This window comes from Strix uralensis, chromosome 5 (assembly GCF_047716275.1).
Source record: "Strix uralensis isolate ZFMK-TIS-50842 chromosome 5, bStrUra1, whole genome shotgun sequence".
In the NCBI taxonomy this organism is placed as follows: Eukaryota; Metazoa; Chordata; class Aves; order Strigiformes; family Strigidae; genus Strix; species Strix uralensis.
Genome location: NC_133976.1, coordinates 73,108,496 through 73,132,534, shown reverse-complemented (window position 1 = coordinate 73,132,534; position 24,039 = coordinate 73,108,496). Strand labels below are relative to the sequence as shown.

General features: G+C 43.3%; 2 protein-coding genes across 12 annotated transcripts in view; one reads left to right on the top strand and one right to left on the bottom strand.

The window, feature by feature from the left end:
* WNK1 (WNK lysine deficient protein kinase 1) overlaps positions 1-8,835 on the bottom strand; it is a 105,390-nt gene extending 96,555 nt beyond the window's left edge. For 4 of the 11 annotated variants that reach the window (XM_074871641.1, XM_074871643.1, XM_074871642.1 and 1 more), the window contains exon 1: positions 7,101-8,831. In XM_074871641.1, the coding sequence (XP_074727742.1) occupies positions 7,101-7,889 (789 nt within the window). In that variant the 5' untranslated portion in view covers positions 7,890-8,831. Of the gene's footprint in view, positions 1-7,100 lie in introns of all 11 variants that reach the window. The other 7 variants (XM_074871645.1, XM_074871650.1, XM_074871649.1 and 4 more) reach the window with 5 other exon arrangements.
* Positions 8,716-24,039, top strand: part of NINJ2 (ninjurin 2) — a 77,570-nt gene continuing 62,246 nt past the window's right edge. Inside the window, exon 1 of the mRNA XM_074871656.1 lies at positions 8,716-8,734. The gene's annotated coding sequence lies outside the window, so the exon portion shown is untranslated. The remainder of the gene's footprint in view (positions 8,735-24,039) is intronic.

The window sequence follows — 24,039 nt, the reverse complement described above, 5'->3', positions numbered from 1 at the left end:
GTACATGTGTCATGATCCAAGTTAAAACCATGGAATTGTTATCTAAAGTTTTAAGAGTCAAAACCAGTAGCTTTCTACCATCTGCTATTAAAAAACAAAACCCACATGCTCTGCCAAGAGAAAGTCCTGTGTCCAGCTGCAGAAGCACTGCAAACTTGCATAATATTTATTATTTTTCTTATAGCCCAAATGTTACAGCCATTATGTAGACTAAAACAAGCTTGAAAATGTGAACTTAAAGACTGAAACAGAAAAATACTCTTCCTTCAACTCAACCACAATTTCAAAGAACCAATTAGTGATCTCAAAAAAAAGTCACTAATCATTACAGGAAATAAGAGTTTCTGAAGAGATGCATGACAGGAAGCATCAAGGCTGCCACTGCTTAGCACAAACTTTGTCACACACAGTATGATGACCTGGATGACAGTTAGAGCTGTGCTGTTTAACAAACCGCTAGTATGAAATAAAAACAGCCATGACAAAATAAGAAAAGGAACGTGGAGCCCAAAGGGGTATTGCTAACCAAAAGGTACAGAATCTACAGTGCACCATGCACTGCATCCATGGAGACTACCACAGATCTGTTACTGCTTGTTTTATTTATTACTCTGCTAGACAGCTCTCAAAGGACTCTATACAGGATGTCTCTGGGGAGTTTTATCAGGTGGGGGTTTTTCCCCCCTTTCAAAGAAAGATTATAGTCCTTATACTTTTCCTTAGCCCTCAAAAGTTTATTTATGAAGCTGAGTGTTTTTATTTTAAACCACAACAGCCCAAACCAAATCTCATTTAAGAGATTTAATTCTGCAGCTCTCAAACCCACCCAAACTGACAAATAAGAACCTGTTTATTTCCATAAGAAATGCTGCATTTTCAGAATGTACTTATCCGATTATATTTATTGCCTCGCAACCAGCCAGTTACAAATTGAACCACAGCCATCTCCAAAAGCGATATCCCTTTGAGGTAAGATTATTTTCCTAAGTAGAGGTCTCCCAACAGCTGCAGCTCCAGAATGTACTTTAAAGCTCCCTTCTCTCTTTCAGGGTCACCTTTGTAAAGTCTGAGGGAGCCTAACCACTGTTTATACTTCTGCAGGTAATTAGTCTGGCTCCTTTCCCATGTCATTTATCAAGTTGTCAATTGTATCAATTACAGCACAAACACTCGGGAATAGGGCTGGGTTTTGTTCTTTAGGCAAAGGAGAAATTTTTACATCAGAGATTTGAAGCCAGTAAGTACCAGTAACTTGTTCTACCCTAGGACATGGAAAACCAACAGGAAATTTAGACATTACTGCACAAAATTTCAAGCTCCCTATGTGTGCACACTTGAAGACACTTGGAAATCCAGTGTAACCTGGAAGTGCTATAAACCCATTGTACACTTATGGTTTTACAGCTTTTTGATTTAAGTATTCTGGAATTTGTAGAGCTGAGAACAGAAAAAGAGCTAATAAGGACAGAATGATGTTCACAGATTGTCACATACCTTTATTAATCTGCATTTGTGACAATTATACATCTGACGCAGAAGTAGCCATGAACAGGAGGCTCGCTGCTGCTGTTACAGTGGCTGTAGCCACATATAGTAATGCTCACAGACTAGTAATTTAAACACTGACAAGAGTAGGCATGGGAGTTGCCATACTGCATTAGACTTGAGCTTGATCTTTCAGTAAGAGTTTTATAAAATATATTTTTAAATATTCAGAATTAAACCACAGTTAGGGCTTTCAAAGAATGTGTATTTGTTTCAGGATGTTGACTATTCCTCCAGAACTAGCAGAATGTAATCTTTTTCCAACAGCACTTGACAGAGAGATGAATTCCAGGTCCACACTCCTCAGCTTCCTCCGGCTGCACAAAGGTTTTGATCTGGTTTTCCACTGGGCTTTAATGTAGCTTGTGCTACATTACGACTGTGCATCAGAGCTAGCATCTTTGCAGTCAGGCCTCCTAGTGAGCAATCTGCAACCAGAAAGACTACAGGATGCCACAGTTATGCGATACAAGACCTTTTTTGGTTGTCAGACTTGAACGTGCAGCTTCTGAAACATTCCCAGCTCAGCCAGTCCAGAAAGCAATGAGATTTTTAAGAATTATACTTTGACTTCAGTAAACTGATATTTATCATGGTGAGCCTGCAGTGGAGCCTATACTCCACATTATAGAAACTACATTCCATTGTCATCTGCTGAACTAAAAATCAGTATTAAATATAACTTTAAGTCTAAGACATAAAGGTAGGTATAGTTAAAATCTGACATGTCACTAGAAGTGAAGATATACATCATATCCAAGCAACTTCCTGTACCATTTTAAGTCAACTTCTATACATTATTACCCCAGAAAAATTCTGACATATGGAAATATTATTTAGCACCTCACTACTTCCTGTAAAAAGTGACGACCAGTTGCATTATCATTTTTACCAGAGTGCACTACAGAATGTCATGGTTCACATTTGGTTGTGGCATTATGTTTGTTCTCCTGGTTTTTCATTACTACTGCCTATATAACTAAAAATCCATTTGTAAGTTGGAGTATTTGTATAGTACACTTGGCCTACAGTTAACAGTCTGCAACAGAACTGCATACATGTAACCTACACTAGTTTACTACTCAGATGATTTCAACAAAAGGTAGCTAAATTCATTCAGCTTCCCCTCAAAGTAGTAATGAGTACAGCATACTCTTCTTGCACCACTTTCACCTTTCAAATTCATTTCTTACCCCCAGAAGCTCTATCTCGCTTAGAGACAGCCTTCAACCTCCTTTTCCCCTTCAGCAGCTCACATGAAGCACAACAACCTAGCACTGCACTGAAGCCAGAGTAAGAATGGCAAAGTGACATATTGGCAAGAAGACGCATTCGTGAACTGTAAGTGCTGACCAACCCACCCTTTCTGTCAAAGGAATACAAAGGACAGGAGTGATACAGCACATACCAGACAAGCGGTGCTGTTCTCCAATGAACACAGGTTACCAGGAATGCGTAAATTATCTTTCCAAACAGTTTCTAAATCATGCTGCCTTTAAGAGAAGACACTGTCCAAATGGAAGAAAAGTCTTCAAATGCCAGACAAATACACAGTTCAAAAAAGAGTCCAATCTACCTCCGTATCACCAAGTGCACTTTCATATTTGAACTTACTAATTTGAATGACAGAACCCAGAGCAATAATTCTAGATACAAGATTCTGCAGTCCTGCAAGTGACTGCACCACCCTGTATTGTTCTGTACACTAGAAGTTAAATTACAGTCTTGATTTAAAACCAACTCAAACTGAAAAAGGGTCTCAGAGGATGACATATTACCCCTAAGATTTGGCTTCTACAACTATGTGACTCTTGCTACTTCTGGCATAAAAGTATTTCTTCACATAGATAAACAGTGAAACAGGAAAAGGCATCACATTTTAGCCGCAATGTTACCTGAACCATACAGAGGTGACAAAAGACTCACTGCTCAGAAATGTAATTTAAAAAGACTAACCAGTAACACAATTGTACAGGAAGTTATTTTAAATTAAAATAGAAAGCAGCGGCAGTAACCACTTTTGCCAACTTCTACCTAAAGATCATAAAAGCAGTAACCCTAACTAATACTTCACTCAATTTGAGAGATGTGCTAATGACAACAGTAGGAGGCACACTTGACTCAGAATAACTACAGTTGAGATGAGTATATACAACGGGCATAAAAGTATTTGAAGGCTAACACTACACTAACAATTTCCTTACAGTAACTGAAACTGAGCACTGGCCCTAAGCAGTTGCTGCTGAGCTCTTCACAGCTCCACTACACTTACAGCAGGGCGGATATTTCACATTTAAATACCTACATCCAATATTTAAACTAGGTTCAGTTATAATTTGCTTCATATAGACAGACCACAAAGTAAACTAGGATAGTCCATCAGTCGCACCTTTGTTCGGATTTTTCTACACATCTACAAGCAACCTTGAAATACTCAATTTCTTCAAATCAAATCTTCCCATCTTCCACAAATCAAGAAAATATAGAGTCTCGGCCAGGACCTCCTTTGCTGGAGATACCAAGAACACCATTAGATCACCCATAGAATTTCAGCTCTTTCTCCTATTTGCTCCACAGTTCAGTACATCAAGGGGCATTACAAGGCAGTTCGAGAGCCTTCTTAAGGATATGGAACAATATTCTCCAGAGTATCATGAGCAACCTGGGAACCCAAGCACATTTTATAAGCAGCATCCAAACTCCCTTTGAAAGGAAGTATATTGAAATTCTCAGATTTTTACACTTTATCACTACACAGAGCGCATACATAAAAATTAGATATAGTTGCCTTATTCAGCATTAAAAAGTCATTCTGCCAGAGACCATTGCAAAGTCTTCTGTGATGTCCTTGATCCACAAGATTCCTACTACAGAATTTGCTCCAATACTAAATGCTGTAGTTTAACTGAGCTGCAAGCAGCTGGCATTTTGCTTCCTTCCAAACAGCAGAGATTTTAAAGAAACTTACGCATTCTAGGTATGCTAGAAAAGCCCTAAAAGAACATACACCCAAAGACTCTGCAAAAGTACCAACTGTTCTCACCACATTCTGTTATACATCTTGCAATCAAGAACTGTGATAAACCTTTATCAACTTTGGACAAGCCATGAGAGGAACAACTTTGCCTGCATAATCATGCTAAGCAGCCTCACTCCAGCAGCACTGTTTAGAAGACTCTAGAGAGGAGGGACACCTAGGATTGCAGCACTTGCTAGCATGAATACAGAGAAGAAAAGCTCTGTGATTGCTAAGGAACATTATTTCAAGACAATTAAAAGTAACCATCAGTTAGTTATGGTTAGTGTAATACAGCATGGAAGAAAATCATTCACATTTCCCTAATAAAATAATTATGCTTTGAAGGTTCACCAATCCTCAAACCATGGCATTCTGGAAAACCAATGACATCTAAGTTTCAGTCCATCTTTGTGAATCCAGATTGTATTTTATACAAATCATGCATAACGAATACCACTAATTATATTTTCCTAGAGAAAGAAGAGGATGTACCCATCATACCAATAAATACCAAGTTCCTCCTTTTATTTCTAGACACAAACAATAAAGCAGGACTTGATCTTAAAATGTTCTACTAGCCATAGAGTCCAGCTACTTTAACAAATACCTTTAACAGCTATAAAATTTATATTGTTGCTTCAAACTTGTAATTTTGTATGCAGTCTCCTTACGACAGGAAAACTACAGCCTTCAGAATAACTCAACCCACAAGGCACTCTATGTATCTAACCTCCAAGCAAAACATCAAATATTTCCCCCTTACAAATACATTCATTCATGCTTTTTGCAATCTGTCATTTTAAATACAACTCATTAAATTCTTTAATCAATTGAAAGCTCAGCAACATGCCCTTTATAAATGAGCTTCTTTAATAAATTACTTCAAAGAAGGTGCTTCTTTAAAGTTTGTCCACATGGTACTGATGATGGCTAGGACGCTTCAACGGAAGCAATGTCAGTGAAAAGTGACTGATGCCAAGCTTGACATTAGTTTCCAATCAGTAAGTAAAGTGTGAAGATTAAAACAGACTTCAGGAGGTAAAGTCAAGGAACTCCAAAACTGCAAAGATTAAAATTTCAAGTAAGTCATAATTTTGGTGCATTATTAATCTCTTCTCAGTTCAAACTGCACATGAAAAGCTCAAGCAGAGCCCATCACCAAATCATTTCACCTTTTGAATTTAAAATTAATGTTCAGAAGACCACCACAGCAAGTACATAGCTAGCATGCAGGAGCAAGGCATGCTTAAGGGTCACAAAGAAAATTGGAAGCTTACTTCCACAGTCAGTAAGCACAGAATAATGGCAATAACATAATGAACCAAGATACTGGTAGAATGCTTGAGCAATCATCCAAAAGCAAAAATGAATACAAATCGAGAAATCTCTTCATAAATTCTCTCAGTTTGACTGGAATAGATATAAAAGTGTTTTTGAGGGGAATAAAGTTTTGGTGCAGCTCCTGCAATCAGTCATTTGTGAGCAGCTAACTGCTTAAAAACCCCACGAAGACTTCTGGGATTTTGACCCAATGCTCTTTTGTCTGCCCTAAATTGGATGATAATGTACACAATACTAATGCACGAACTCCTCTATGAACTGCACCAAAACCCAACACTACAAACAAGCACTACGCTTTTCATTGAATGCTGAGGCTCTGAAAACAAGCTAGGACACCAGGTATTTGTTTCTGATACTCCAAGCTCTTCCCACTTCTTTTAAGGTTGTTGCACAGCAACCTGCGTCTCAGTTATACAAGCTCTGACTTGCGTGAAACTAAGGGTGTTTGCTCTTGCCATTGTTAGACTGGGCTTTTACAGAACTCTGGCTCTGCTCAGGTTAGAAACCTGGTGGAAGACTAGTGTCTTAGTCCAGTTTAACCTACCAGTCATTTGGAAAGATTAAACTTCAAGGGTTTTTTTTAAAGCTTCAGAAAAGACAATTACTTTCTTCCTTTCCTTGTGCCTGTACCAAGTGTGAACCCTAGAACTCAGAATGAAAAAAACAGCTTTGCAAAACTAAGCTATGTGATGCACTACATGACTCTATGTATATTCTACCATCTACAAGAATCCACTGCCTAAAATATACGAAATGTCTGTGAAATTAACATTTTAGTACTTTTTTCTAAGAAAAGCACCTAAACAAATTTTGAATAACTAAGGCTTGCTCAAGTTGATATTCACATTTTCCCTCAGCCTCCCTGAAGCTGTGTACAAGTATTTTTACAATCCTCCAAGCTACCTTTTGGAGGCGTAAAATGCAAGACACTGTAAGAAATGGAAGTGTAGTACATTTTCTGATGATAAAAGCTAAAAAATTCTTCAGAGAGCAGAGTATTTAAAAGAATTAAAACTGACTCCAAGGAAAGGCTGCACATTTCTTCCAAAGGAGTGCCGTAGGTAAGGTCTGCAGTTCCCGGTCTGAATAAAGCAGACCTCGAGTTGATGGATTTTACCTCCCTCAAGCACCCAGCCTAGCACCTGGGAGAGTGTCTGCTCTTTGGTAATTCACAATTTTTATTTACTTATTTTACCTGCAGCTCGCACCAGGCGACTTCCACAGTGGTGTCCGTATCCAGTCCTTTATACACAGTTTTGAAAGAGCCTCTTCCAATCTCGATGTCAAACTTCAGGAAGCGACCATCTGGGGAGATGCCCACTGCCTTGGTCTCAAGCTCTTCGATGTCTTCCTGCTGTGTTCTCCGCTCCTCAAATTCCCGGCTGGCAGCTGACGCGCTGCCAGCGGCACTGGTGGGGGGTAGAGCGGTTGCCTCGTCCTCCTCCTCCTTGGGCAGCAGTAGCGGGGCGGCATCCTTCGCGGCCGGGGGCTCCTGAGCAGACTGTCCTTCGAGGGGAAGCGGTGCAGGTGGCGGCGGCTGCTGCAGCAGCGAGGGAGCCTGGGCAGCGCTGAGAGCGATGCAAGAAGTCCGGCTGGCACCCTCGGGAGGAGAGACCAAGGGAGCGGCGCTGCCTCCCGAGACAGGGGCCGAGGGCGCTGCGGGCTGCAAACTGGGTAGCTCCAAGGCCGTAGCGTTGGAGTCGCAGATCACGCTACGGCGGAAGAAGCGGTGCTCGGTGGCTGCCGCCCCTCGGCTGTCCTTGTCCATGGTGTGGCGGCGGCGCCGGTACTCCTCACTACGGCCTCCGCTCCCTGCTCCGCCGCTAGCTCCACCGGCCCCGGAGGCTCCGTGGTCGGCGGCGGCGGCTCCCAGCTTCTCCCCGATGGAGCTGTCCGAGCTGGAACCGTTCTTGGGCGGCGGCGGCGGAGGAGCCAGGAAGCGAGGGGCCGGGGTGCCGCTGTCTGCGGCGCCCCCCGACATCATGCCCCGGGGGAGCGCTGCGAGGGCGAGGCGGCGGCGGGGAAGGGGGTGGGGGGAGGTGAGGGAAGGGGCCGGTCACTGAGCGGGGAGCGCGCCTGTCCGCGGCTGCCGTTGCAGCTGCAACAGAGGAGGGTCCCAAGGGCTCCTTACGGCGGAGCTGGGAGGCGGCTGCTGGGGAGGCTGAGCCGGCGGGGTGGGTCCCCGGTCAGTGTCTGCATCCATCCTGCAGCGGGGAGCCGGGCAGCGGGGCCGACATGGAGCACCAGGAGCGGAGACGGGGCGCGGGGATGGGGGCGACGAGGAGAGGAAAAACCCAAGCACCGGGCCCGGACGGGGAGGGAGGCGCCCCGAGGCAGGGCCCCGACGGGGGAGAAGCCGGTGCCTCGCCCCGCTGCTTTAAGGCGAGAGGAGCGCGCTGCAATTATTCCCCGGCGATGGCGAGAAAGCGGGGCACGTCCGGGTGCCCCCCCCCGGAGCGAGGGCCTGCGGGGAGGGGAAGGGGGCGGGAGGCGAGGTAGGGAGAGAAGGGGGCAGGCCCCGCACGCCGGCCGCGGAGGAAGCTGCCGCGCTCAGTCACTCGCACCGGGCGGGGGAGGCCTGGGCAGGCCCAGCGCTCTCACCCCGGCTGAGGGGGCAGGGGAAGGGGGCCCGGGGGCTCAGCCCCGCCTCACAGGGGCGCCCATGGCGGCCGCGGCCTCCACCTCCCGGCAGGCAGCCACCGCCCGCGCGCGGCCGGGCCGCGCTCCCTCCAACAGCCGCCGCCGCCGCCTCGCACGGAGCCGGAAACCCTCCTCCTGCCCCCCGCCCGCGGCTCGCAGCCTCTCCTCACCGGGGGCCGCCCGCCACAGGTGAGCCGAGTCCGGGTGGCGCCCCGCGCCGCGGCGGGGCGGGGAGGAGGGAGCGGGAGCCGCCGCGGCCGCCCCGGGGACGTCTCCGCGCTAAATGGCGACGGGAGCCCGAAACCGACACACAGGACGAGGCGGGGGGGTGGAGGGTGGCGGGGGCAGGGCCAGCGCCGCCGGTCACGCCCCCTTCCGCGCCCGCTCTGCGCACGCGCGCCCGCCCGCGCTGGGGGAGCGGCTCGGCCCCGCGCCTCGCCGCAGACTCGGAGGTGGCAGCTCCCGTCGTGCACCGCGCCGCACGCGGAGCATCACGGGAGTTGTAGTCGCCGTTGGTGGGCGGGCGCCGGGCCGGGCCGGGGACGCTGCCCGTGGCTTCCCCCGGGGCAGGGAGGGAGGGAGCGCTCAGCGTGTCCAGCAGCGCCCAGGGTCGGGGGGCCGCTGTGGTGCGGGGGAGCGAGGCTGCCCCCCAACTCCTGCTCTTTCCGAAGCGGGGCGGTGGCGGGGCGCGCAGCCACCTCCTCCGCCGCCGCCCGCCCGGCCCTCGGGGCCGCCTGGGCGGGAGCTGCCGGCCGCGGCGGGTTGGGCCGCAGGAGGTTCAAAAGGCGCTGAGTCTGCTACCGTTGCTTGTTTCTTCAAGTCCTATGTTACACCTATTTAATATGTTATCTTTGTGTTTCCAAACAGCCTTTAAAATTCTTTAAAATTGTGGGTAACGATAACTCCGTGTACATGAATACTGTATGAACAAGTGAGGCTTTTCCTCAGTTTCGGTCATCTGAAGAGGCACTAATCGGCCGGGCAACCTAAAATGCAGTAACCACCATGTAAACACGTGCGCTCCATTATTTAAAAGAAACGGGATTTGCAGCCTTTGCCCTGAAAATTACCAATGTGCTATGGCCACTTCAGTCATGACCGCAGCTCCTGCAGCCGAATCACGGTTATACAGCAGCCAGAGGAGCAGTGGGAGCCCATGTGAACACTGTCACAAATCGGGCATTTTCAGGTTAACAAAGCATTAGAACACGAGTCATCTATTTTATTTATATCATGTTCCTCTTTTGTATTAATAAATGAAAACCAAGCACTTTCCTTCTTACGAGAGCAGTCTTTTGAAGTCAACGGGAATGTACTGAGGGCAGAGTGAACAATTTGGTACCATGCCTTTCAGGCAACTACAAATCAAAAATTACGTTCAGGGAAAAAAAAATGAGGAAATTTCCCTATGTAAATAATACATTCCCAGCAAACACACTGGCATTTCAAATACTTTTTTAAAAGTTACTTTTAAACCAGCAATTTAGAGGAAGTTGTGTGTTGCTGATGTGAGGCCTTAACTCCTTGTGCAGAATGTAACACAAATGGCCCTTTCAGACCTCCACAGCCCCCAGCCACAACATACCAACCTGAGAAATTCTCACATACTTGTATTCCTCACATATAAAATTTAATACCACATGGTAATCAGAATATTGTTGTTTTCTGTACATCTTTCTGTACTACTTCTCTTTGTAATAACAAACAATAATTATACAGTCTTCACAAAGAGGACAAAATGTACTTCATTTTACAACTCTTCAGTAAAGACTTCTGCATGGTTTAAGCCTTCTAGAGCTTGCCTTCAGTGAAAAAGTATATTCGTTAGTGTGCCACTTCAACCGCATCAGCACAAGAGTAGACACTCTGCAAAACAATGCTGAGCAGAACAGAGTAATTTCATTAGCAGCAACGAGTGACTGGATCGAAACTGATTAACTCACAGTTCAGCGTGCCACACCCCGCTGCACTGCCAGCACCAAGGGCACCAGCCATTGACCATCAGCATCTCCTCTGATACCAAGCAGGGTTCAGCTTCACTCAACACTTTGCTACAGGTATTTGTGCATCTCTCTAGACACCAGAATGAAGATTCATTTGCAGCATCAGCAGGCTTATCCATGCTAGCTTTATACTGTTAAGAGTAGGAGGACATAGTAGCAGAGCTTCAGCAAGGCCTGGCAACCAAGGCCCCATTACCTACACTGGTCTTTGCCACTCCATCTTCACCACTGTTGTTGCCTTCTGGAGTTACGTTAAAGAAGACATCTGCTTTCCTCCACTGCCTGTTGCATTTTTACTAACCCTTTGGATGGGGTAAGTAGGAGTAGATAGCAAACCTTGCTCCAGCTTGATGCCTGATGAAACTTTGTGAGCATATACCTAAAATAAGACAGTGATAAATCATTCCTTGTGGTGTAAGCCTACAGAGCTGTTAGGTGAATTCCACTTGCATCATCAGTAGTCTTTGGCAAGCAACTCCCAGGTCTGCGCCCAGCCACATACCATATGATCTACTGCAAAAGGTAGATGGGCTGCAGCTGGGGAACCACCGCCCTGTGGTCTACACATGTGGTTTAAATGAGACCTTGCGTGTAGCCCCCTCTCATACTTAAATGCCTTTCACCCATTGTTCTTAAATATATTTTCCCTTAGTTAATTAAGCAGAAGCTTTGCAAAAGAGACTTGCAGCCCAGCAGTGCATAGCCACAGGGGGCCTGAGGCAGTCTTCCACTAAAAAATTGTTGTAATTATGTAAAAAAGCACCTCCCTGGTGTCTGATCCAGCACATTCCTTACTACTCTTGAAATTCAAGAAGGTGAGTCCTCTGAGCCCAGCGTGTTCACTGCAAGGTCCCTAACACCCAGCTCTTCTCACTGGCTCCTCTTCTGGGCAGAGATAGGTTTAGCAGTTATCTCGGTGTAAAAAAAAAAAAAAAAAAAAAGCTGAGCAGCTGACCTGGAGGTGGGAATGATGGATTTTGTCTTCTTTGGCTATGAAAAATGAAGTGGAATGATATTGGCAATTATATTTTATGTGGGTGTTGTTTTAATTTTGTCATTCTAAAAAAAGACGAATGTAATAAAGAGTATGGGCTTGCTTTCCCTTCAATTTTATTTCTTTTAATCTCTAAAACTGTGTTTAGGCTAAATGGAAAATTTCAGTATTGCAGCAAGATTTAATAAAGCATTAAAGTAAATTCTATATGTATTCTATGTTTAGAAACAAGTAATTAAAATAGTTTTGGTGCCAGAGTTCCTCAGGCAATTAAAAATATTTCTTTTGCCCATTGCTGTAAGAAAAATCCACAGAAATAAGGAGTCTGACTATACTTGAGAAATTACAGGCAAAGAGGCTTAAATAATCTTTTCATTAAATCCAAAGGGCTGGCACTTGACATAGTAAAAATATCCTCCTTCTGTCAAGCCTCTTTGAGTTACAGTCATCTTGCTTGGAACAATAATAGTTTAAAAAATTACTCTGAATGAAGTGTGATTTTGAAGTTGACTGAATCAGAAACTTTTTTTCTGTTTTGCTTTCTCCAGTGAAATTTCATTCACTGTTGGCATTCATGACCTGCCCATGTGACAAAGTATTAATGTGAAACAGCTATTCTCTATTTTCTCTTATGCAATACATTATGCAATACAGAAGGCTATGCCATAATTTTGATGCATGTGATTTTATTCCATAACCTAAGTGCTTTTCAAAGCAAACTGTTGGTCTCAGTTTTATTGCACATTACCAGGTTGCAGCTATAGTGCCATATAAAGACAGTGACAATCCAAATTTTTCTACCACAGTTTCTTCTTTTTCCTTGACATTTCTCAAATCTAGGTTTCTGCCAGTGTTCACTTTTGTTTCTGAATGCTGGAAGTTAGTGAAACAAAGTGTTTCAAGACTGCATGCTTGAGAAATTAGTGTTTAACTTTCCAGATATTATGTTTTGCTTTGTTTTTCCCCCCAGCAAATCAAATTTAATTAGAAACTTGTTCTAAAACCTTACATTTCTGCTATTCTTTTATCTTTAGTGAGGTTTTGTTCTTGCAAGTGGCTCTAGAAGTCAGGTTGATTATGAAATCATTGTAGCCATCTCTAGGATCTATGAGCATTTTAAATATTCAGACTCTGCAGTAAGTGATCCATCAGATGGCGTTGGATGGTGAGTCCTGCCAAAACCTCTGAACGTGGGTAGTCTCTCCACAAGCAGGGACCATGGGAACTGATAAAGAGCAAGAACTACAAGTCTTACAGTGCTCAAAACTAAACATCCCTCTTTGTGCTGTTCAAGCTTACAGAGTCTGCTAGTTCTGCAGAAGGACGGGTCCACACTAGGGCCAAGACACTTGAGCAAAGTATGAGCCCTAACTAAAGGACTAGTGAAAGAGGCAGCCAGAATCTATAAGACAGACTGAATCCAGAGATGATGAATTTATGTGACATTTCTTATTTATTGCTTGAGAAAATGTCAACAACTCTGCACCATAAAACTGTAGTGTAGCATGTGCTTCTTCATCAGATTGAAACCTAAATTTCCCTTTCACCCACCCGTCCATCCCCATCCTAGCTACTAGCATAGAAAGCATAACTCTTTTTCTTTCCCTTCTTTAACCATTCTCTTGAGCTACATAAACAAATGTATTCTAGCCACGTGAAAGTAAACCAGTGAGAGAACCAGTAGAAGGATATATCGCTGGTTTGTTACCTGTGTTTTTTAATGATCAAAGTACAATTTTCAGTTATATGAGTAACCATTTTTATTCTAGAGCTCATTGTAGGCTGTGCTGCTGGCTCCCTGTTGTTTGTATCTAATCAACTATTGTATTTATTATTAGCATCTCTATTTATGTACGTTCTCCAAACATAATCCATTCAGATACAGTCAAACAACAGGAACATGATAAAATAACATTTAAAATAAACACTGAATTTTATCAGAGATGAAACTCAGTTGTTGTTCGTGCACTATTTCAAACTGTATTAAGCCATAATGGTAGATGTTGTGGCCAAATTCAATGTCACTCCTACTGGGGGCAGAGGAAAATCATTGCTCGCTTCATTCTTTATGTCATCTTCCTGGCTATTCTTGCAATGTTTCTTTATACAAGTTTGTGAAGTAGTCTAACAGTGAGTAAGTGTTGTGGAGGCATGGATATTTGCTGAAATCGGCATTGTGTTCTTCCTTTTTCTGTGTCTTTAGTTATTGCTCAGGATGCCTCATTTATGTTTTTTCTCTCTAAGGCTTTAGGGAATTCTATGCTTCACAGTAGTGTCATAACACTTCTAAAGCAAGTACAGAAGCAGGGGCACTGCTTTAATGAAAAGGAGCTGTTTGATGAAGGTGGGTGGAGGGAAGTGTGAAAAAGATGGTGATGGTTTGCGACTGAATCTGTTAGTGATGCTGTGCAGCAGTCAACCTGCCCTGCTTGCTGTTCACCGCTCACAAGCTGATGAAAATCAATCACGCTCACAGCAGGTCCAGTCCTGCTCCTTCTACATCAAAGTACAAAAATAAAATACTACTCACTTTAGTCAAAGCAGGAGGAGGCTTATAGTCCAGGATAAAGAACTTCCTCATGTCCTTCATAAGCACAGTCTGGTCCAAATGCAAAGCATTAGTCTGTTCCTGGGTTGTTTATCCCGGCTCCAGTACTGGAAGGTACTAGTTATTTCTGAAAGGTGTTGTGCATTCCTGAAGGATAACAAGTGCTCTCCATGGCCACTGGTGGCCGGGAAAGTGAGAGTACGCAGCCCCTCATGGCAGGGCTCAACACCTTGCAGAATTGAGCCCTTGATAAGGCAGGAGTCCTAAAGAAAAAAGGAACATGTGATCTATTTGGCTGAAGAGAGCAATATAAATCTTGAGTAACCTTCTCAGACCACTTCTCTCCTTGCAAACTACTTAGCACAAGGAGTGATTGGCATGTTGTGCATGTTACAGAGCTGTCAGCTTGTGGACTCAGTCAGCTGGCTCCTCTGGGGGAGGGAGCGAAGGCACAAAGTTGAAACATAACACATTCTGGCAATCCACAGCTGATGCATGGCCTACTGTAGTGGTTTGTCAGTAGTGAAAGTGTTTATTGATATAAGCACTCTGGTATTAAAAGTGACTTAAAACAAAGCTCCTACCTGAATGACCTCTGCTACACATGTGCAGTTTTCACACTCATGTAGTTTCAGTGATGTAATTACAGTCTAATGAAAAAATATCCAGTGTAAACAAGCTCTTGGGGACCACTGCCAGATGACACAGGGCAGAGCAGCTCTCATGTTGCTCAAATCTGTGTCCAAGGCTGGGCAGAGAATCAGGGAGCGGTAGCTGTCTCGCAGATAGTGCGACATCTTTTGCTGCTCTTGATCTTAAGTGAAATGCTCCAGGGAATCTACTTCATGTTTATCAGAGATCTCAGGAGGCTGATGAGTGTCTTAAAGCTCCAGGTGAGAAGGGAGAGGAGATCTGAGTGTATTTGAAAACTGATAGAAACTAGAAAAGATCTCAGTTTCATTTGCATCCATGTGATACTACCTAGATGCGGACAGCCCTGATAGGACTGTCACAAATTGTTGATGACTAACTGTGTCGCAAAACACCAGCCTCTCCAAACTGATGAGGTACACAAGAACTCATCAAATAGCCTCAAATAAAGCAGAATGGAAATTAATAGTTAAACTGTCTTTGAGATGTGACAGAAATGTTTTTAAAAGTATTTCAAATATATATATGAGACTCCTCTATTTTAATGTCTTTCTCTGAACACAGCGGTTCTGCTGGTTTGGTTCTGAAACATCAATCTTTTAAAATATTTCTGTTTCATTCTTATTCTCTGAAAGCAACTTTCCCTTCTTATACATCCCTCCACAAACTATTAGCTGCCACCGATAGCTGGAAATTGTGGGGACACAAGCAACATCACACTAAAGACAAGACTGAAGTATAGCAGGAGTGATGTTCTTCTGCTCAATCAACTCCTCAATTGCCTTAGGTAGATAGGACAAAGCCTCAGGCAACAGGTATGTTTAGATACAGCCATGGCTTCAAAACTTTCAGCTAGACAAAGATTAAGTAGACAGATTGTCTACAGCAACACCAGTATAAAGGACAAATTATTAAAACTTTTTCATGATTCAGACTCATATCCTGTAGTCCGGTCCACCCTCTTTGGGATGCAGTGCTTAACTTCTCCTGGTACCTACAACCTGAACTGGGAGCTGTTTACTCACAGCACCTTGTACCCCCATCAGTAGCCTCTCCACTGTGGCTGGAGATGGGCACACAAATGTGCATTGTCAGGACCCAAATCCACAAACACTTCAACTGGGAAACTATTTAGTCCTATGAATAGTCCCATTGACATTTTACATTGCAGACAGCAGTGTTGAAGGATCAGGCTCTTAGTGATTATGTGATTACGTGATTACAGGTACAGCAGTTAAGATTCAAAACAATGCAGGTCATGGAAATGCAAATCATTATGGTCTCTCCTAAAGTACTAAAAATCCCCAAATCAAACATCAGTACCTAAAATTAGATCCACAATCAAGTGATAGAGATTACACAACATTCATTACAAGGTTTGCCAGGATTTTCAAGCAGAAAAGACCCAGAAGGAAATATAGGACTTCTAATATCGCAGTGAGTAAATTACTTTTTAAAAACATCTTGCATTACAGGGAATATATAACCTCAGGGGAGCCAAACAGTCTCTGAGCAGCTTACGCTTCTGGCAGCAGCCCAAGATACCATGAGGCACAAATCACACAAATATCTGAGTTTGTGTAAATTCTGTGATCAACATCTGCATGAGCTTTCTTCCTAACAGTAAAAAAATCCTAGCTGATGCTTGGTTTCTTTGCCCAAAATTCAAACATCATATATGTTATCAGACATATCAGAAAAATTATGGTTATTCCTTGAATCTGAATCTTTTGTGTCCCCTCACTCTACTGGATATGTAACATCATACATGATAGATCATGTATTCACATTCAATTGTAACATAAAGCCAACAAAAAGGAGGACAGTTACAATGCTGTGATGATTTCTTCTTTATTAAGCCATTATTTACCTCCTTAAAGGGCCTGAAGTTCTGTTAAAATTTAGGTATTATTACCATGCAGTTATTATCAAGGACTAGAAATGTGATTATTTGGGCATTATAACAGTCTATAAATATTTAAAGCATTAAATGCCAGAGAGGGTTAATGTAGTACAGGAAAGTAACATTAGAACTACTAGGATGAATTGTGGAATGGAAAAATGGAAAAGTTTGAATATGTTTGAATGTGAAATAATCTCCCAGTAAGACAGAGCTGATACTGCATTACTTGACATTGTTTCAGTGACGATCCCAAAAGAGCATTCAAAATCTACTAAGTTGAAACATGTAAGATGAGAGACATATTAAAACATGAAACTGATTACTTGTGCAAACTGCTATAAACAGAGTCCATTACCCTGATACTAAGAGTAATGAGTTCATCACTGTCAGTAAACGGTATAGTTGGAATTATTTGGTTGAGAAAAAAGCCCCACATTGGTTTACATCTCTTAATTTTCACATCCTGAATACGGACACTTTCTTGGTCATACACCCCTCCTGTTTCAAAACCAAGACGTACACCCTCTTTAGTGCTTGTAAAACTGGTAACACCTGTACACCATGCCAGGATATCAAGCTATTCATATCATTTTATCAATGCTGTTGAGATCTTTGTACAGGAGACAGAAGTAACCACCACTGTGGTGTGGTTTCTGACCTGCTTGTTAGCAGCTCAGCTAACTCAGCTGGCTGGTTCAGAGTTTTTAAAGATGCATGCTGACAACAACATGCTCTAAATGTTGGACTAAGCAATTTCAGGATGCATATTTAGCTTGCTGTCTTGATTCCTTTTTCTTTCAAGTTTGCTTGGTAAGAAATATTTTGCCTTAAAAAAGCTGATCACAGACAGACAGCATTTGTCTAAACCTGTAGTACACAACGCAGGCTCTACTTGTGCAGGAGACACTCTTAGTCTGCACGCATGATGTTGGGAATGCTAGAATCCTAACATAATCCTAACTACGTTTTACTTGAGTCTCATTAAGCACTCCGAAAGTAAGCCAAATATTATACATGGGGACTTCCCATGTTAAATCCTCTGCTAGCAGTCAGAAATTTACTCTCTGGATTTTGAGAACATTATACTCACTCAGGATCTGTAGATGTCCCATATTGCTAAATGCTTCCCTCCAAAGGGACTTCTGTACATCCAGGATTTTGAGAGGACCGACACAAAGCCCTTCAGACAGAGGTACAGTGTTCCAGGTGCTACAGCAAGTGATGAGTAGGAAGTTCAAATGTGTTTGCCCAAGAGAAGAGTAGGAGAAAGACAGCTCTCAAATATCCGGGCCGTTGTGAATTCAGGAGGAGGGTGAAATACTGAGGCAGAAAGTGAAAAAAAAAAGGTTATTGAAACCCTTGGAAAAGGTTTTGTATTTTTTCTGTTTAGAGAATGTGGTTTTCATAGTACGAATAAATATCACCACTGGCACTACAAGGTGGGTGAGATCTCTGTCAGAAGGACAGAAGATTGCTGAAGGCAGACCACTGCATATTTTCATGATGTTATGAGAAAGGAACGAGAGCTTAGCTGAGCACAAGTAACCCATATTTTCTCCAGCAGTGTCAGTTTTTAGCTTCCAGTCTATAAACTATGCCTTTTTGTTCTTCACACCAGCGTGAAGTTGTCCCACTAACCCATTCAACCCTGTCCTGCCTCTGTAGTCCTTGAGCAGGTCACATCTTATTCAAATTGTTGAGACACCTGGTACCTCTCTCTAAGTCATCTATGGATTGTTTTCCTGCCTGAATCCCAGATTGCACAATGGGTATGATTGCTGCTTACCAATGTTTGTTATAAAACCTGTGACAGCATTTTTTCCTTGCTGCTCTACAAGAGGAAATAGCATTTTATTTGAAATGCTGCACTGAGTGTCAACATGAGAGGTGTTTTAAAAGAGCTGAGAAGTATGCTGTCAGGAAAACATTTCCAGGCCTACCTTCCCTCCCACATCCAACTGTGTTGAAATAATCAAATGCTATACCACTTGTACTTGGGAAGAGGATGACTAACAGCAGCTTATTACTGCTCAATCTGTTGCCCTCAGCAGCTATTGGTCTTAATCACACCTGCTGGCATGGAGGGGCACAGTTTGCAGTGCAGTGCTCTGGAGGCAACTTAATTTTCAGGGTCTCCCTTGGGAGACAGCAACTGGGACAAGGACTCCACATATTAAGATCCTATCACAGAGGCTGCTCCCATCATATCTGACTCAGGAGATGGCCTGAACACCCTGGCTCTGAGCCTCCCCAGGTCAGCCCTGTCCCGCTGGCGGCCCTGGACCAGCCCATGTAGTACTGCATAGAAAGGAGAAAGTGGTTGCTAATTTCTTCCTGCTCCATCCCTCTGCAGCAGAGACTGAACCTTGCTCAGTGGCACTGGATATTAGTTTCTGCTTTCCTCCCAGTTTGCTGCTGCAGTAGCAAAGAGTTGGCAGAGGGCCTTCTGTATCATATTTGATCTGTTGACACTTGCAGCAGTGCTGGACTCTTAACACTGTAGGAGTTTCCGTCTGGAGAAATATGGTAGCCCTTCCTGCCTCCTCATTCCACTCCCTACGGAAAACCTCCCTCTTGTTTTTCCAAATTCTAGGCCAAATAAAATATACCAAAATAACACTGGAGACAGGGAAGGAATCTCGCCTCAAACTTGGCCTTGGAGCAATACGTGCAACCATTCCTTGTCTCACAAGTGAAGTCACGCGGGTGAAATCCAGGCAGGGTTTCATCAGCAGGGACTGATGAACCCTGGCTGCTATGCAAACAGATATCCCCCTTGTTTGTGGTGGCCAGAATGACCACTTTTGTCTGTTTTCATGCTAGGTTGAGTTCATGAGAGTCCAGGCATTATACTCTTCAGCTGGCTAACTTAAAACTTTCTAGGAAGGAAAGGGCCAGAAGGTCTTGAACTGTGGTGGTGTAGTTGCCTGCTGGCCAATGCGCTGTGACTTTTCACCATTGAATGGAGAAAAGGCAGGAAAGCAATACTTTTATCAGAGTTATTAGAGATCCTGCCTCAATCTTAAAGTTTTTTATTACTTCAAGGATGTTCTTCTAAGTAATCACATAGTTCTGCTGCACTCATATAATAATGTATTCAACACCTGACATGTGAGCTAGAGGGTGGCTTTCTATAGCATAACCCGCCCCCAACAAAGCAACCATTATTATCCTGTCTATGCGGAGCACAGCTCTTTTATAGGAAACCTTTTGCATGTGGGGCAGCAAGGCCCTGCACAGAGGTACTACAGAGCATCCTTTCTTACTTACAGTTCCTCAGTGTCATTCCAGGCTCGAGCCATTACATCATCTCACCATCAAGCAAGCTGGGATTTGGTCCAGAGCTGATGATGTAGTATAGTACTGTTCTTTACTTAGAAGTAAGATAAGCATTATTATCAAGCTTCTGTCATCACTGTCTCACCTGGGGCATCTTTAATGCGTCATACTCCTGCACAGTTAGATTAATGGTGCAGTCCCTATAAAACAGGCAGAGGGGGTTTCTCTAAAATGCAGCTTCTCTGTCTGTTTCTGCTGGGGTGTGTGCTTGAAAAGCATATTACCAAGTAAAACCCTATTTAATTTACCCTATCTTATATGGATTTTCCACCCTATGTGCAATCATTGTCAGGACAATATGTCTGGTGATAATGAATAGCCACATACTGTGTGCTGTAACTTCAGCTCTTTTCAGGGAGTTTTGATCTCTTCCTGATTTCCATCTGCTACCTGTTCTAACAAAGGCCATATGGCTCATCAGAGCCACCTATGCGCTGGTTAGGTGGGATGAAGGTGTTTGAAGTAGCACTGTTCTCCTGAGGAAATTTCCATTTCAGGTATAGGCTGAGAACAGGGTTACCAACTAGTTGTGGACACTTCTAGGATACATGAACTTAAAGGCCAAAAGGGATCATCACCACAGTCTGACTGGACGCCCTATTTAACCTGAGCTGTAGAATGACAGTGGTTCTTTCACTCCCATATGATAAGCCTAACTGGTTGAACCACATTGGAATCGTAGAGGTGTTCAGTATCTAAACAAAGGCCTGAGGATGCCCTTCTGCAATTTGTCTCCAAGCCTCCATGAGTGTTGTCAAGTCAGCTGGTACAGGCAGCAAGTTAATTTATACCAGGTGAAGTGCTCAGCCTCCATTTTCTCCTCCTTTCTCTTATGTTCCCCTCCTCATCTGGTACTGGTATACTATTTTCAGTAGATGCAAATTGCTTGTAAAAATGTATATATCAAATTTGTTATCTTAGAAAGAAGTTCCCCCAATGGTCTAGTGTTATTTGGCAGCATATATTTATATTTATCTAGCTTTATAATGGCAGCATTATTTGGCAGATGTCCAGGAAAGAACTTCATGTCACTAGCTAGGCTTTCACACTTGACTGTAATGTGCTCTTACCTTTATATGGAAACACTTAAGTGCTTATCATGAGACCCTTACTCATAGACCTATCAGTTACAACAACCACCTCTAGATCGCAGCAATTTATAAAGTGTGCTCTGGGCATCTACAGAGACCTCAAGGTAACGATTGCGTGAAAGTTCATAGGATCATTTGTTAAGCAACAAGAAGAATAATATTTTTAAAAAATCAAATAATAAAATGTGCAGGGAATCCAGCACTTGTGCACCTTTCCTGCTACACAGGTCCTCCTTCTCACATCTAACTTCCTCCTGTGTGAAATCCAGTTTTCCTCAACGAATTCCTGACAAACAACTTTACTCTGGCTTTTGTATCCTATGCCCCACATTCTCTGGATTTTTCCTATAGATGCTATAGCTGAGATTTTTCACTTTTTTCCTTCTTTTTATCACATTCCCTTGCTCTTGCACTCAGCTCCTCCTGATTAACTGGTTCTCCACCTCTGTCTGCCTTTCCATCTTGCCATCCCACCTTGGGTGTCATCACCACCTGCCCTCTGAGCCTGCAAAGGGCTTCCATCAGTGGAGTCCTTTAAGAACGGGTTAGGCACACACTTACCAGAAACAGCTTAAGTACAGTTCATTGTGCCTTCGGGCAGGAAACCAATTAAAGGACTTACTGAGGACCCTTCCAGACCTGCATCTTTCTGATTCTATTATCCTCCGCATTAGTGGGAGAGCAGTAATGGAGCCACACTTCTTGGCACGAATGTTTCCAAGCGATTGTTATCTTGGACTCTTGGGTTTGCAGCTGGAGCTCCCCTTTTGGCTGTCTGCAGGGTAGCACAGGCTGCAGCTAGTGCCAGGGCTCAGGCTTGCCATTTCAGCTTCTTCTCTCCATAAGGTTATCAAATTACTTTCATTTTCAGTCATTTTGTTTTCCAAGTACAACGGCTATAGATACTTCTTATTATAATAGGGGTCTTTCCCTCGAACTTCCCTGTTAGTCATCAATTATTCCCTTCTACTTTTATTTTAGATCTTCTGAGGCAAACATCACTCTTGTGCACTAAAACCATGCAACCCCTGCAGAGATCAATTGGACTGCAGATATGTGACTGAGAATAGTTTCATTCTTTCTGTCGTGTTGCGTGGGGTTTTTTCTCATTGTTATGCCATTCTGATTATATTTGTATTTGTCTTTTCTGGTAATTCTGCAGGTAACGTAGGCAGCATACGATACTCTACAGTACATCCTGCAACCATTTTGAGTATAACTACCCTTCCAATCAGCAGATGAATTTGCTGTCAGGTATGCAGGTAGAATATCCCAGTTACGGGATCCAGCCCTTCCAAAATTATTAATTTTCTCTTGTATTAAATTTCTTGGTAAATAGGTTTATAAAGAGTAAGAAAATTGCTTTACCACATGTAAAAACATTCTAGAATGAATGTCCCATTATACCCATCCAGCTGCAAATTGCTGTTATCTGTTCAGAACAATTAGCCTATTATACATCCCCTTAAAACCTGATACCAGCCCCTCATCTTGGAGCCCGAAGTATAAAGCCATTCATTAACTTCCTTATACTTTGGATCAGCCCGCAAAAACAGCTTAGTGTTCCAGCATCCTTCACAATAGGGTTGCTCATTATCAGCTATCAGCTTTTGTGCTAACAGTTCCACACTGAGTACAAAAAAGAAGCCAAAGGGTTTGCCTGCGGTTTGCTATTATTTTAAGCGCTCTGGACTGAATTTACATCAATATTGTTATTGGTGTACTTAAAATAATAGTCAAAAGAATAGATAACTGGAAAAAGGTGAGGTGGTTTGGGGAGGAGGAGGAAATGCCAATGCTGCTGGAAAAACAATTTTTTTAAAAAAAACCCCAGTGTTTCAGTAAGGCAGGTTGTACAACAAGCACCACTGATTTCTATGGAGTTGCTCCTGAATTGTACTAAAAGAACTGAGGAGAGAGTAGAAATTTTATAGAGGTAGAAAACAGTTCAAGTATATAAAAGATTTCAAACAAAATGGACGTTTGAAACAATCAGGAGAAGTTTTCAGAACTCTGGTACAGACAGTCCAAAGCTCAAGAGGCTTTCAGGCTTGTGTAACACTGAAGTAAATCCACACAGCTCACTGGGCAGAGAACTCACAAAAGGCACTTTCAGAACCAAAGGTCTGGCTACTCTACAGTTTCCTTAGAAAATTAGGTTGTCCCTGTGCTGTTGGCCAGTCTTTATTTACCTTTGAAGTACAACATGATGTGTACTTGTGGGTTATAGCAATTCATTTCTTTTCTTTTTGTGTATTCCTTGAAAATACTTCTGGCTAACCTGAGATGGAATTTGCAAGTGTAAATATGATTTAGTTTTTTAGTTGCGCTCTATTTTGTTTCCTTACATTTCTTTTCTGCAGTTCAGTTTTCTGATTGTTTTTATTATCCATTGGATCTCTGTTATGCTAGAATACAGGAGCACCTCAGATAGACAGATACATTTAGACAGGAACAAAAAAAAAGGAGAATAAAATCTTGCAATGTGAATGGAATTTCTCTTTTTCTCCTCATTGCTTCCAAAGAAAAGCTAATTGTTGTCACACCCTGCTCCACATGTGAGAAAGCACACAGCAGGCTCCTCCGTCTCCCAGTGCTGCCCGAAGCACCATCCATCTCTGGGTACAAGTCCACCCTTCATGCTTACTTTAGGACTACTGAAAGGTAAATTGCAACTTTCTTTTTTAGGTAGGGACTGGCAGAAGGACATACTGTCCTTCTCCCCCTGCTGCTGCTCATAGCAGTGAGTGCTGGCCCTCTAAGAAGCCAGCAGAAGCAGCTGGTCCAGCTCTGCAATGAAAAATGCACAGGTGCTGGGAATTCGCCCCAGGGCATGGGTCCCAGATGAGAGATGCAAATAGGGAGGAGGAGGTGCAATGCTTCGGTCGGGGATGGACACAGAGATCGGTCCAACAGTCCAACACAAGGGCAGCCCTTCCCCTAGGGTATCCCAACAGGCACTTCT